General features: G+C 42.7%; 1 protein-coding gene across 16 annotated transcripts in view; it reads right to left on the bottom strand.

Moving 5' to 3' along the window:
* The window catches only part of UNC80 (unc-80 homolog, NALCN channel complex subunit), a 132,861-nt gene that overhangs the window by 91,406 nt on the left and 28,379 nt on the right, over nucleotides 1-13,076 (bottom strand). For 9 of the 16 annotated variants that reach the window (XR_005820914.1, XM_040561013.1, XM_040560999.1 and 6 more), the window contains 10 exons: nucleotides 11,340-11,608; nucleotides 10,342-10,710; nucleotides 9,434-9,580; nucleotides 7,324-7,471; nucleotides 5,813-5,961; nucleotides 4,846-5,012; nucleotides 4,034-4,135; nucleotides 2,909-3,123; nucleotides 2,278-2,384; nucleotides 815-974 (listed from right to left, as the gene is read on the bottom strand). Coding sequence is in view for 15 of the 16 variants with exons in the window: in XM_040561013.1 (XP_040416947.1) it covers nucleotides 815-974; nucleotides 2,278-2,384; nucleotides 2,909-3,123; nucleotides 4,034-4,135; nucleotides 4,846-5,012; nucleotides 5,813-5,961; nucleotides 7,324-7,471; nucleotides 9,434-9,580; nucleotides 10,342-10,710; nucleotides 11,340-11,608 (1,833 nt within the window). In the remaining variant the exon portion in view is untranslated. The remainder of the gene's footprint in view (nucleotides 1-814; nucleotides 975-2,277; nucleotides 2,385-2,908; nucleotides 3,124-4,033; nucleotides 4,136-4,845; nucleotides 5,013-5,812; nucleotides 5,962-7,323; nucleotides 7,472-9,433; nucleotides 9,581-10,341; nucleotides 10,711-11,339; nucleotides 11,609-13,076) is intronic. The other 7 variants (XM_040561005.1, XM_040561010.1, XM_040561006.1 and 4 more) reach the window with 5 other exon arrangements.

Below are 13,076 nucleotides of genomic sequence, written 5' to 3'. Positions count from 1 at the left end.
GCTTTTGTTTGTTTGTTTTGAAAAACAGGAATAGAACTTCAAGATACAAGGTTGTCTTCCTGACAACAAAGATGAACTCTGAGCCGAGGACATAAGCATGTGAATGGCTGCATGACATTTGAAAAGAGAATATATCATGACCTCATATTATTCATAAAGGCACTTTTTAAACACTGCTGATTTTGAAAATGCATTGCAATTAAATATACTTTTGTGGAAAGGAAAAGTAGTGTTATCATTACGTTGTGTGCTAAGAAAAAGGGACAGCATCCCTAACGAATGGTATGCAGACACTAGACATGCAACACAGAAGAAAAGAGATAATTATAACAAGGTTTGTGCAGGGTTTTCCATTTCATCAGTGCTGATCTTTGCTAAAACTGTCAAATGGCCACAAATTGGAAAATAAAAAACAAAAAACAAAAGGACTGATGGAATACCCATTGTTATATTAGGCAATGAAAGATTTACACACCTAATTTCAAACTGAATCAGTGCTTTGAAGCAAGCATTAATTTTTCAAGTGTGTTGATCAAATTCAATTTGATTTAAGAAGCCCAAATGTTGTATTTGCATAATTTATTTGGATCGTCTGGAAAAAAATGACTTTGCTAGAGGTTTTTCTAAATCAAAACAAAAGAAAGAAGGAAGGGAAAGAAAACAGTTACAGAGACTAAAAAGTTGGAGAAGGCAAGAATGGATACAAAAACTATGAAGAAAGCAGGAAAAAAGGGAAAGGGATGAAATACAGAAAGAAAGAGGTTAAAAAAAATAAAAAGAAAGAAAAAAGGAGACGAGAACCCTGATTTCTAACCATCTTTTTCTTCTGTGTGATGAAGCTTGGATGGGTGTCTTCGGCAGGTGCGCCATTTACCAAGACGCTTGAAGAAATTCTCCTCTTCATCTCGCCCATTGTCCAGGCCACCTCCTGGCCCCCCTCCTTCTGACAGCTTCACTGCGCTGGTAAACTTCACCTGAGCAAAGACAGAGGGCCAGGTCAGGCTGTGCCACGCCACCATCTCATGTCTAAGCAAGAAGACCAAAGCATCTACAGCAGTGCAGGAGTACAGTGAATCACCATAGCAATACAAGTGGGTCTGCACAGACTTACGTAGGCTGAAGCACTTAATCTTTTAAGCTTTCTGCTTAAAGGATTGGTCTTTCACATGAGGCTGTAAAGGCACAAAGCATGGAGAAACGTGACCAACAGTTAAAACTTAAGTGTATTGACAGGGCCTGCATTTCTCTCTCAAAGAACAAAGACAGACAAGTACAGCGGAGGTTTAACCCAGTCTTCTTCGCATTCCAGAAGAGTCTACAAGGAACTACTCACATACCACAGCCACCATCACCATGTCCCTTGTGCAGAGGATCAGCTCCATCGTTCTTCCTGACAAGGTCTTAACACTTTGTGACCTTATCCTCTTTTACCAAGATTGCATTCCAAACTTCATCATCAGATAACTATACTCTTATCTCCCAAACACCCTGGGAACAACATCATACTCTTCAATGTTATACCAAATATTGGTAGTGCTTCATTAAAGCTTCTCCTCATTATTCTTCCGATATTATAAAGTACAGGACAGCTTACACATTAAAATAAAAAAAAGGTGCCCAAATATAGCTTGTCTCCAGTCAATATCATTTTTATTTAAAGATAAGAGGAAAAGCTGCTGTTTTCCGTAAGAATGTTCTCACTTGCATGAAGCTGGAGGAGATGACATGCTGCATCTGCTGCAGAAGGTAGTGCATCAGCATTTAGAGACAGACAGGATTTGGAAATCCTGCAACAAGGAATGGCAAAAGGTGGAGCTCTGCCACGCTTTTTCACAGACAGAAGTGAGTAATAGACTGGTAGAAGAATGAACACACATCCTATGATGTAGACGCTCTTTTTTTCTACTGTGCAAGGACTGGGGTGGAGAAGACGTTAAGAGTATAGGGGGGAAATAAAAAAGACATTCTTGCTTTCAGAGAACAGCAGTGCTGTAATGTCCATTGCCAGGACAAATACTTTCCTCCTTGCCCTTACTCTGAGTACTCTTTATACTTGACACAAATACTTATGTATTGCTCTAAGAAGTGGACAGACACCTAAATGTGAGACTCCCTTACAGTGCTGAAGTCCAGTACCAAATTCTGATGTTCTTTGTTCTGAAGACTTCTGTCAGATTGACTACAATGCCAACCCTGATTAGAGTGTTTCCTTGGACAGCTACAAACAGTCAGATCCTGTCCTTACAAGCTCTCTGCAACTGAGTCTAATGCATTTACCTTGGAACTCTGCCTGATGAAAGACAAACGGTCAACGGAGCTGATATCTAGGAGATCTTCCACCCCGTCAGCCAGGCCAGAGAGGGAGGAGCGCTTCAGCCAGTTCCCTGTTGCAGAATAAGCTACTCAGAACAGTTCTGAAAATGCTTCCAAACAGAATTGATTTATTAGCAATTGTGCACATATCCTCTCAAATAGCCATGTCAGGATATAGGAAAAGGGAAGGAAAGGGAAGGAAACCGTTTAATGTTACATGCATTAACTACCATGCAAGGCTGGGCTCTGAGATCTGTAAATGATGTATGTTTTATCTATCAAATGCTATTTGGATTATTTCTCTGCAATGCCTGGAAGATTAAGCTACTAGCATACTACTTTGGAGAAATGGATTGCGTGTTCTGTTTTGCCACAGATACTCTCTGCTACCTTTGGCAGATTGGGTATGTTTCCCTTTGCTTCAGTTCTCCATTTGCAAAGTGGAGAGAGTGTGCAGCATTCCCCACCTTGTCTTGGGAGAATATAGAGTATACTTGGACAATAAGGAACTGTGTTACAATATATCTTAAGACAGATATATCTATCTGTGTTTCTCTGCACATGCAGTATGTATATAGAACATGAAGAGACATACATTTACCTATGGGGAGTTTGAGTTTCTTTCGAAGGGAGATTCGTCGGGAACGGGAGCGGGAGCGCCTGTCCGTAGTGGTTCCAGAGTGAGCAGTGGTGCATTCGGATGTGTCCTGCTCAGACTGACTGCTGGTATCACTTGCTGCACTCTGTGACTTGAACATCTTTCGCCAGAAGTCCTTGCGTCCCAGAACAGCGCCTTGGATTTGCTCATCACTGGAAGAAAAGGGATGCAGATCACGAACTGAACTTCAGTGAAGTTTGGATGCTCAGGGGAATGAGGCCTCCTTCCCACAGCCCCCTCCTGACCTCTCTATTCTTTGAGGTTGTTACATTTTGAATTCCAAACATACTCTTCTCAGTGGGACATAATCAAGTTTGACAACTTGCTCAATATTGTTCAAGGCACATAATAACAATCTTTTCTACCCTGAAGAGCTTGCCCACTGAACAGGTCATTCCAATTTTCTGTTCCTACAAGTGAAAAGCAAATCACCTTCTTTAGGTCAAAACGACCCGTATTGACAAGACTACACTGGTGCTTTCTACAAGTGTGTGTACTGAAGAGCTTTAGAACATCATGATAGCCATTTGTGAATCTGTTGGAGTCACAGTTCTCATTAAGTTATTGGAATGGGGACAGCATATTTTGCTGTATTCTTGCAATCTCCTATGGCTGTGGCAGGGCTCAGAGAAGAACAGCTTGCCATAATTCTGCACAATAAAGGCCTTTCTGTTATCCTTGCAGTCTCAGCAAGGGAGAGACTTTGCAGGCTCAGATAATGCCAGAGAATACATGATAATAGAACTCAGGCAAGCAATGTCTTCTTACAGTGCATCTCGAAGCACTTTAACAAGACAGACTGGTATTCAGAGGCACGGAGAAGTTAAAAGACTTGTCCAAAGTAACTTAGGAGACCAGTAGCTATTCATAAAATTTTCTAAAATTCTTAGGTATACCAATTAAGTTTACTTCAATATTAAATGGCACGGTTGTTTGGACAGCAGAGACTTCAAATATGCAATGCCTTACAGCAGTTATCTATATGCCAGTTATCTAATATGCAATGCACTAATCCCAGATGGAGGCTGCTGGCAATAATGCAGTGAAATAACATTTACTTACTGTTCTGGAGTTTGCATTGGGCGGCTTGAGATGTAACTGCGACATTCATCGGGTGCAGCTGATGCCTGACCTTTTTCAATGATGATGCTTCCCACCTCGGACCTATACAGACAATGTACATCATCAGCTAAAGTGAATGGATGGTCCATCTCGTGGTCATCACACAGCTACACGACAGAGAAATCAGTACTGCTGAACACTGAAACAGCTTTAGAGATGCACCATCTCTTCAGCAACTTACTGCCACTCTGTATGTCATTCTTGAAAAAGGCACCAGCCCTTAGAGGCAAAGTTAAGGTTTTAAGGAGCTTTTCAGCTTTCTTAATCCTCCTTCACAGCATTTTAATAAGGCAAGCCTCAAAGCATATGAAAAAATTTCTTTTTGATAAAGAAACATGTCAGGTTTAGATTTCTTTTGGGACTTGTTTTGTATACCAGGGTTTACCTGTCAGATAAGCAACACTAACCTCCTCAGGATGTGACACACATTAAAAGCTATGTTCACGCAGTGCTGTGGGACTGACACTATGCTTTTTACTTCTTTTAGCCTTTTCTCTCCCCAGTGTGTCCACTGTGCTGTTCCCTTCAACATCTTCTATGCAAGGGTTAACATCTTTTGTTGTAAATCTATGACTGTCTCAGTTCATTAAATTTTAAAGAAGGCTGCTGCCATAGGACAGTTCTGTGCATCAGGAACTAACATAAGCTCTGAAGAGAAAACACACAAGCCCTTGGACTTTCTACATTTGTGTTCATTGCATATAGTCATACAGCCATATGCAAATTAAGCCTTCTCCCTCCCAGACACCAACCTTTTGCTCCCTGAAGGTTTCTGCTCTTGCTCTGTTTCCTCTGTTTTTTTTCCTGGTATTAACTTTTCAGCACTGTCCAAGAGGGCACTGAGTGCTACTCTCCGAAAGACATTCCCATGAGCCTCCTTGATAAACTGGACGAGCTGACGGATATCACAGTACAAGCCCTGGGGAGCACGACATCATGAGAAGAAAAGAGAATTCAGTTTGCAGTTTGTGAAGAAGCAGTGAGAATTAATAGTTTTTAAGGTACTTCAGCAGGCCACTACTTCCTTTGGTTGTTGTCTGATGTCTCCGTGCACAGGGCTTGTGTTTTCGGGCTGAGATCAAAAGCTGGCAAAATTGCCATTTAGTGTACTCTGAAGAAGCAGTGAGGAGCATTATTGTTATGGAACATGCTCTGCAGTGAGCTGAAGCAAATGTAGGGGGATCAGAGGCTAGATGAGGAAGCTGCAAAGATGGCTTAAAGCCTGTTTTATCCCATTCATCTAGCCCATAACCTTAAAAAGCATGAAAAAGCCAAGTGAAGGGGTGGGAGGGAAAGCATAGTGCAAAAAACTGCATGTTTTGTTTCAAAACCAGTTGGAATTTTTCTTAATTATTTTAGAGCTCTACATCATGGGAAGAGAGAGGAGTGACTCATTCCCCAGCCTACTCCTACACTCAAGGCTCTTTTTAGTTCTGAACATTCATACAGATCTGTGATGGGGCAAGTCATCTCTACCTCTGAGGTCAAGAAGGTGGAGGGAAGACTTACAGGACCTGGTTTTCAGTCTGTGAACTTTGCCAAAAGAGCCTGCATTATTCTGAAAGTTCCCAGCCTAGGAACTTCCTAACAAGCTTTCAACAAAAAAAACTTGCTATGCTCATGGTATTTGACTACAGTCAATTCTTTCTTCACTGCGAAGCCTCACTGGTCACACCCAAGTGAAAAAGTAACTTTGCAGATATGAAATCAGCTGCTTACCAGGTTTTCCGGGCTGTGCAGCTCATGTGTAGTAGAAGCACAGCGAGTGATCAACGACTTGAACATGGCACTCACAATAATACCTTCCACGTTCTGTGCTGTAGACTTGTTGTCCACTGTGGTGAAGTTATTCCCAAATCCAGCCTTGTCTGTGAAATTCAAGTACAAGCAAACACCCTGGTTAAGAATGTTTTAAAAAAGATGGCTTAAATATAATTGTTACGGTATTTAGATACACAAGAAAAGGGCAGGTCCCTGTCTAAAATCTTATGCTCAGTTCTGGCAATCTCACCTCACAAAAAATAAGGCAGAAGGGAAGTACAAAATAAATGAAAATGATGAAATCTTCCCAGAAATAGTAGTATGAAACAGGATCAAGAAGATTAGAACAAGTCAGGCTTCCATTTATCCACATCTCTCACTTAGAGATGTATAAAATAAGACACAAAATTTGAAGAAAACCTCCAGCACTTCTATTTACTATTCTAAAGAATAAGAGATGTTTGATTAAATGGAAAAGTGACAATACCCATGAAAAGAAAATCTTCTGAACTAGAGGAATGCTGTTCTTGCAAGGTGAATAAGGAGACCAAGCTCTCAAAGATTCAAAAAAGCATTACACGTTCATATGACAAGAAACATCTCAGTTTTCAGGTGAAAGGAAAAACTTTCAAAAGCTGCATGAGCTGTCACTCTTCAAAGCATAAGCATGTCAATAATTAGTGAATATTGAGGAAGTTTTCCATGGGCATCTCCTTCACAAAAGCCTGCTACATTGATTTTTTGATGCTCTCTCTGAAATGCCTGTGATCAGAGAGAGGCTAACAGACAAGACAGACTCCTTGAATACCTGGGAACAGTTATTTTTATTCTGTAAACAATCACTGTTAATTAGTGTCATAAACAGTGACCAATCAGAAATGTCTGGTCATTTAAATAGCATCCTAAATAATTTTCCTAACTAAAAAAAGAAAATAAAAAACATATACATGCACACACACACAGCTGTATTGTAGGCATGCACATCTGTGTGTTCATATGCTTGTTTTTTCAATCTGTTCTTGCTTTTTCCTGCCTCACCTGAGGCACCATGAAGGGTTTTAATGCTAAATTATATCTCCATTCAGAATAAACCCTGGATTAAACAGGCCATTTCAGCTGGCGCCTGGTCATGTCATGAGATAGCAAAGTTCCTTCCTGAGGCATAGTTGAACGAAAATATTTTATTTCAAGAGCCATGAACAACAGGTAGGATGAATCAAAAGAGATGCCTTCAATTTCAGGTGCACTGGGTAATGCAAGTTCACGGTATGAGATCACCAGGTGGTCAAATCAGAGGAGTTCCAACTCCGCTGACCTGCGCTGGCTGAGGATATGGTCTGTATATTCTGAAGATTTAAATTCACCTTTATTTTTTATTTTTTTAAAGGCCAAGGAAAAGACATGGCTTCTTTCTGACAGTAAAGTTTAGGAACATTCAAGTGAGTGTTGTTGATGCCAGCTGCACTTACTGTCTGTGACGGGCTCCATGCAGAATCCTAGTAAAGCATGCAGGAAATCCACCACATTATTGAGAGAATCCCTGTTCACATAATCCCTCATGGTCTGCCGGAACTGCATCCTATCCAGTTTATACAGCTTTGTGAGGCAGTTCTGAGCCTGCAACGACATCCATCAAATCAAATCACATCACATCAAAGTACGGGTCTAAGTTTCGCTAGTAGCAGCTGGGTATTCTGGGGTCCCTTTCTGCTCTAGCTAAATAAGTGCTCTGCTGTGCTGCCTAAAGTAACCTAGGATCCAGAAGGTTTAGGTCCTGTAACAGAACACAAGGTTTGCCTCTGAAGCAAACAAGAAATTCAGCACAAGGCGAGAGTGGACCAGTATGGGTACCACTGTTTGGAGGTGGTGGTGAAGCCATTCCCAGCCAGGCCTCAAGGCCTCTCTTCTTCCCACCTCCTCCGCCAAGGTAAAATCCCACTGAACAGGAATGAAGGAGGAATGTACCACCTCGGTCAAGGCTTATTGCCTTGAAACAAGTTCTTAGCCTCAAGCATCCGACTTTCGGCCAAGGCTCAGACCCAAGCCATTTGATGCACCTGCACCCTGTGACCAATTTATATCATGCAAAACATTAGCTTCATATTTAAAAGCTATTAACTGTCAACTTCTTATCAGAAAAGTATCCATCCTACTGGGACCCGAAACAGGATGGAATTAGTGAGTCTGAAGTATCAGCTCTACGGGGAGCGTCAACTCTTCTGCTACCTATAAAAGGGTGCTTAGCTTTCTAGTAAACTCAGATGTGATTGTGCATGCAGTCAACACAAATGGTGCATGCAAAGCAGTCTGGCCAGACAAAGACACAGAAAAAGCAGAAGACTTTGACACATAGGAAAGTCTCTCCCCATAAAGACCTCAGTTCAATGAGCCTGATAAGAACCTTGGCTCCAAGAGACCTGTTCATTTATGCCTAATGTTACGCACAGGCCTGAATGTTCTGCTGGCTGAGCTCCAACACGATGTAAAAGCTTTAACTGACACCTTGATGAATATTGGTGTATATTCAACCAGCGCTCTGTACAGAACCTTTCTGCTGTTACCACCGTGACTCTTACCCCATCGAGTCTCCCTGTGTCCACAATTAATATCACTGCTGCAGGCTCCTTAGTAACCAGGAGTTAAGCTAACAGAAGAAGGGTGCATGATATGGAACAAGTCAATCCAGCTCTGAGCCATCTAGCTCAGATCCCAGAACCAAATCACAGCTCTGTTGGCATGGCTCAGGCTAATCAAAGCCATGGAGAAGCACCTGGTTCCCACCCCCAGTGTGGACGGGGGTAAATTCTCATTACAGTCATCAAAAATGTTCTCTGCAGCAAGCACAGAAGGCAAGGAGGAGGCATGTGCTGGAGAAAGCTTTTGGAAGGCTCCCATTTGACAGGGCATTGGGCTGATCTCAGGGAGTCAAACTCTTCCAGATGAGGTCAAAATGTCTGGGTTACATCCTGGGTGCTTTCCGCTGCCTCAACTTTGGCAGAATCAAAAGTGTAAGGAATCAATGGTAACCGTTCACCCTGGCATTCAACAAGCCACGAGCCTTCTGCTTCCTCGCAGTACATGAATATGCCTGCAAGCACAGTGCACTCCAACTATCGGGAGCTTATGGAGCAGCCCAGCGGCAACTAGTCATAATTGCCATTAGGGAAGATGGACGTAACGACGTCTTGGACTTCTCAATTCCGATATGCAACCCAAAATAGCGGCACCTCTTGTAAACAGCATACTGTGTTGGCGTACCACCAATGTAAAAAACGACTTAGAGCAGCACACATGGAGCTTTGCTCCAATGTTTGTGTGCCTCTTCAGACAACCTATCCACTGGGGTGCTGAGAAGCACCCTGGGTCGCAGGTGTGCTCTCAGCAAGCCCCATGGTCTGGAAGGTAACATGAGATATGAAAATCTGCTACAGCTGGGCTGCAACACAGTCTGTGAGCTCAGACAAAGAGCAACACATCTACTGCCAGTACAGAAAAAGCTACAGAGGGGGCAGACAGCAATCTCAGCAGCTGATGTCAGAAGTACAAGGGGGACATTTTAATGAGCTTTAATTTTCTTACATTCTCCCGGAATACCTGGTGTCTCAGGCGATCTCCGGAGAGCCCTCGGTGTCCTTCTCCACAACCATAGGCACAACCCAGGGACTTGACAATTTTTATCAGCATTGTGAGGGCCAGCCTATGGGTGCTGACAGATGGACCTTCATCCTGAGAATCACAGAAAATCAGTGTGAAACCCCAGCACAACCACAGGCATTTTGTTACCATTTTACTTTTAAAAAATTGCTGTCCATTTCTCCTCCCAGACACTTCCTTACAAAGTTGTTATTCTTAAAATGCATACTGCATAGGGGACTAGCCCCCTCCCTTTCAACTCCTGTCAAAAAGCCACGTTATAAATGCAAATGCCCCTCCATGTTGCTGTGAATACTATTCAGCACTTACTTCAAAAAAAAATGCCTGAAAAGAGTGAGCTGGTTAGCTTGGGCAGAAAAACAACATTTTTAAAATGCCTTCAGTATTATACTACTATGAATCACAACTTTGGAGGTCAGCAAAAGCTCCTCTTGGCCAATTCTCACAGCAATACTGAAAAATTTATGATTTCTGGTCATCAAAGAAAAACTGTGCTCACACGCTGGATTCTGTTTTTTCTTATAAGCCATGCATAGTAACCAAAAATCATTGTGATTGAGGGTTTCAGGCACTTTGATGGGATACTGAAAATGCCCATGCAAGGCTCACAAGCTCTGCTTCTGGCAGTTGCTTCACTGGAGTAGTTACAGTGCTTAAATTCCCAATCACGTTGCTTCAGCAGAACCTTGGCGAGCACCAGAAGAAAACAAATTAAATTGTCATTGTTGTGCAAAGTAAAAGGAGGGAAAACAGAAGGGCAATTGCATACACACACATCCTCTATCTTAACAAACACCACATTCCAAAATGGTATAAAGGCAAGCAAGACAAACCTTTTCTTGTTTTTTGTTGTTTTTCTCATAGGGCCCTCCTCCTCCACCACCACCTCCATCACTTCCACCTCCACCTCCTCCACCACTTCCACCACCTGCTTCTTCTCCTCCATCTCCAGCTCCGCTGACTGGGGGAGGCCCAAATCCACAAGCTGAACCTCCGGAAGCAGCCCCTTTGAGTTGGAAGGATCCTTCACTTGGTCTCTTTTCAGGGGCCTCATTTTCCTTGTTCTCACTCTTCCTCCGTACCTTCTCTACACATGGCACCACACCAAGCTGAAGTAAACACTCCACAATGTTCAGTGCCACATCACAAATCCTGGAGCTAATGTCATGATTCAGGACTAAGTAGACAGCCTTCAGGACCACCTGGTAGATTCAAACATCATATTTACAGTTAGATTTGTTTGCTCTCCTAGTACTATTCGGTGCCTGGAGTTCTAGTCACAGACCAGAGACTCGTTACAGCAGGCACAGTACAAACTCAAAATGAAAAACACACAACCCTCAATCCCAAGAGCCTACAATCTAGGTGTAGACAAGAAACCACAGGTTGGGCACAGTCAGGCAGAAAGGTAAACCATGAGATGACATCTGTGAGCCTGAGAACACTGCTTCAGTGCACCAGGAGCTGTCAAGTCATCATGAGAAAATGCAGCAAAGGTGAGTTTTAAGGTGCCATTAAGGTGCTATTCAGTTTTATACTGTTTTACAGGGAATTTGGTGCATGCTCCAGGAACACAGCAAGTAAATGATATCACTTAAGGTTTGATGTGTGCATTCCACATGCACATGCACTCCTTGCAAGGAGTAATAGGAGTTGCAGTATCTCAGAGGAGGCTTTTATGATATGCACAAATGTATCTGACTGACCTTTATGTACAGCTGAGAGAAGTCATATAAAGAGGTGGAGGAAAAGCCCGTCAAAACCCTGATCTCAATGGTACAGCTATATTGACAGAAGAGGGACCTGGCTTTCCTCATTCCTTGCCAATTACCGAGAGATCCAGCATGCCGTTCTTGTGGACAAAGTTGTTGGTTCCATCAATGTGGTCCGTATCCTCCAAGCAACTGTAATTGATGCAGGAGTCTGTCAGGCTCCGCGGGAGGTTGGCACATGCAAGCGGCTCGTGCGGCATCTCAGGGATGGGCACCTGGTTGCAAAGCTTCCTCATGTGCTCGCTGAAGAAATCGGCATAGCCCACATTGAACGAGGCCAGGGTAGTGTTGAAGGTGGCCACCGTGATGGTGGAGATCTGGGACCGCACTGCAGGGAGGAAAATGGCTACCTGTGAGTTTCCGTCTCTAGAGTTATAACATGGCAAATAGAGGCTGTGCTTGTTTACAAGAAGGGTGCAGCTCTTAATGCAGTTTGTAATGCCGAAAGGCAAAACAGCCTCCTAATTCCTATCATGGGTACAGGGATGAAAGCAAAGATTCATTTCTTCCTTTAAGCCACTGCACAGTAGAACACCAGCAATGTTGCTCTAGCAGTATAGTTCCATGGCAGCTTACATTGATCTCAGTCTACTGGGCAGCTAAGCAGACCAGGGAGCTCAGACAGTTTAAATTTAATCCAAAAGGGGGATTAGATTTTTGGCTAGCTTTGCTCTCTCTACTGGTGAAGTGCCTGGTGTCAGAAGCAGCTGCACCACTGCAAGGGGAAGAGGAAGGACTCTGCAGCTGGATGCAGGAGTGCAGGTAGGGTAAGAACAGCACCAGTTCAAAACAGCTTTCTAAGTCACACCAGCTTGAAAGATCTCATCATACCAGTTAGAAAAAAAATAATGGAGCTGTATGCTCCTAACACTACCCGTGGCAGCCTAAACCATCTCCAAAATGTAAAAATGACTGATGAGAAAGACAGTGTGGCATCTAAGTTCACAGTGCCCAGAGGAAGGACATCATGACATAGCTAAGCTTAACTTTAAATTGGTCAGCTCAGGCAGTGACAGCCTTTTGGCAACACAGGCTAATTTTTATCAAGGATTCACTGTGGTGTTAACAACTCATGATGAACTCCAGGCCATGGTATGAGTAATTTCCTATGCTTGGTGCTTTGTTAAGTAGGTCTACACACTCTGTAGTGTAGAAAGACCCCATGCGTCCCAAAGTGTTGACTGGACTACCTTCTCTGAGGCAGTACAGTAACAGGGCTACAGAATAACAAAGAACTTCTGTCTAAGGCTAATTAATGTGTTCTAATTAATAAAATAGCATAAATCCGAAAGTAGTCTTCAAGGACTGACTCAACAGTGGACTAGCTACGTTTTGCAAATAACAACTTGCCAGAGCGGTGGTTACATTTCCTTTGCGTAACCTGTGCAACCCTGCCAGCACTGAACGAGCAGCTTTTTATTAAGAGAAATGTTCTAAGGTCAATGGCATTACCTTGAACTGGGCTACAAATTGGTCAATGATTAGGGCAGGAAGTAACTGCTGTACCTAATGTGACATCAGGATTACTTGCTGGCATGTGTGACTTTTTAATGGCAATCACTGACACTTATATGGTGAAGAGAACAATAGTGAAAATATGGAATTAGGAAACTTTGTTCCCGAGCTATAAAGTTTTATGACTACCTACGGTTAGCTATTTTTTTGTTTCATTGAGGTTTTGCTTAGTTTGTTTTGAAATGGGTTACAAAAATCCATTACTAAGACCTACATAAAATATCTTTTCCTGTACTGCACCTTTATTTCATTATCACTGGCAGAGCTGACTGCTGGATGGG

Source organism: Cygnus olor, chromosome 6, assembly GCF_009769625.2.
Source record: "Cygnus olor isolate bCygOlo1 chromosome 6, bCygOlo1.pri.v2, whole genome shotgun sequence".
Classification (NCBI taxonomy): domain Eukaryota; kingdom Metazoa; phylum Chordata; class Aves; order Anseriformes; family Anatidae; genus Cygnus; species Cygnus olor.
This window is presented reverse-complemented; position numbering and strand designations above follow the sequence as displayed.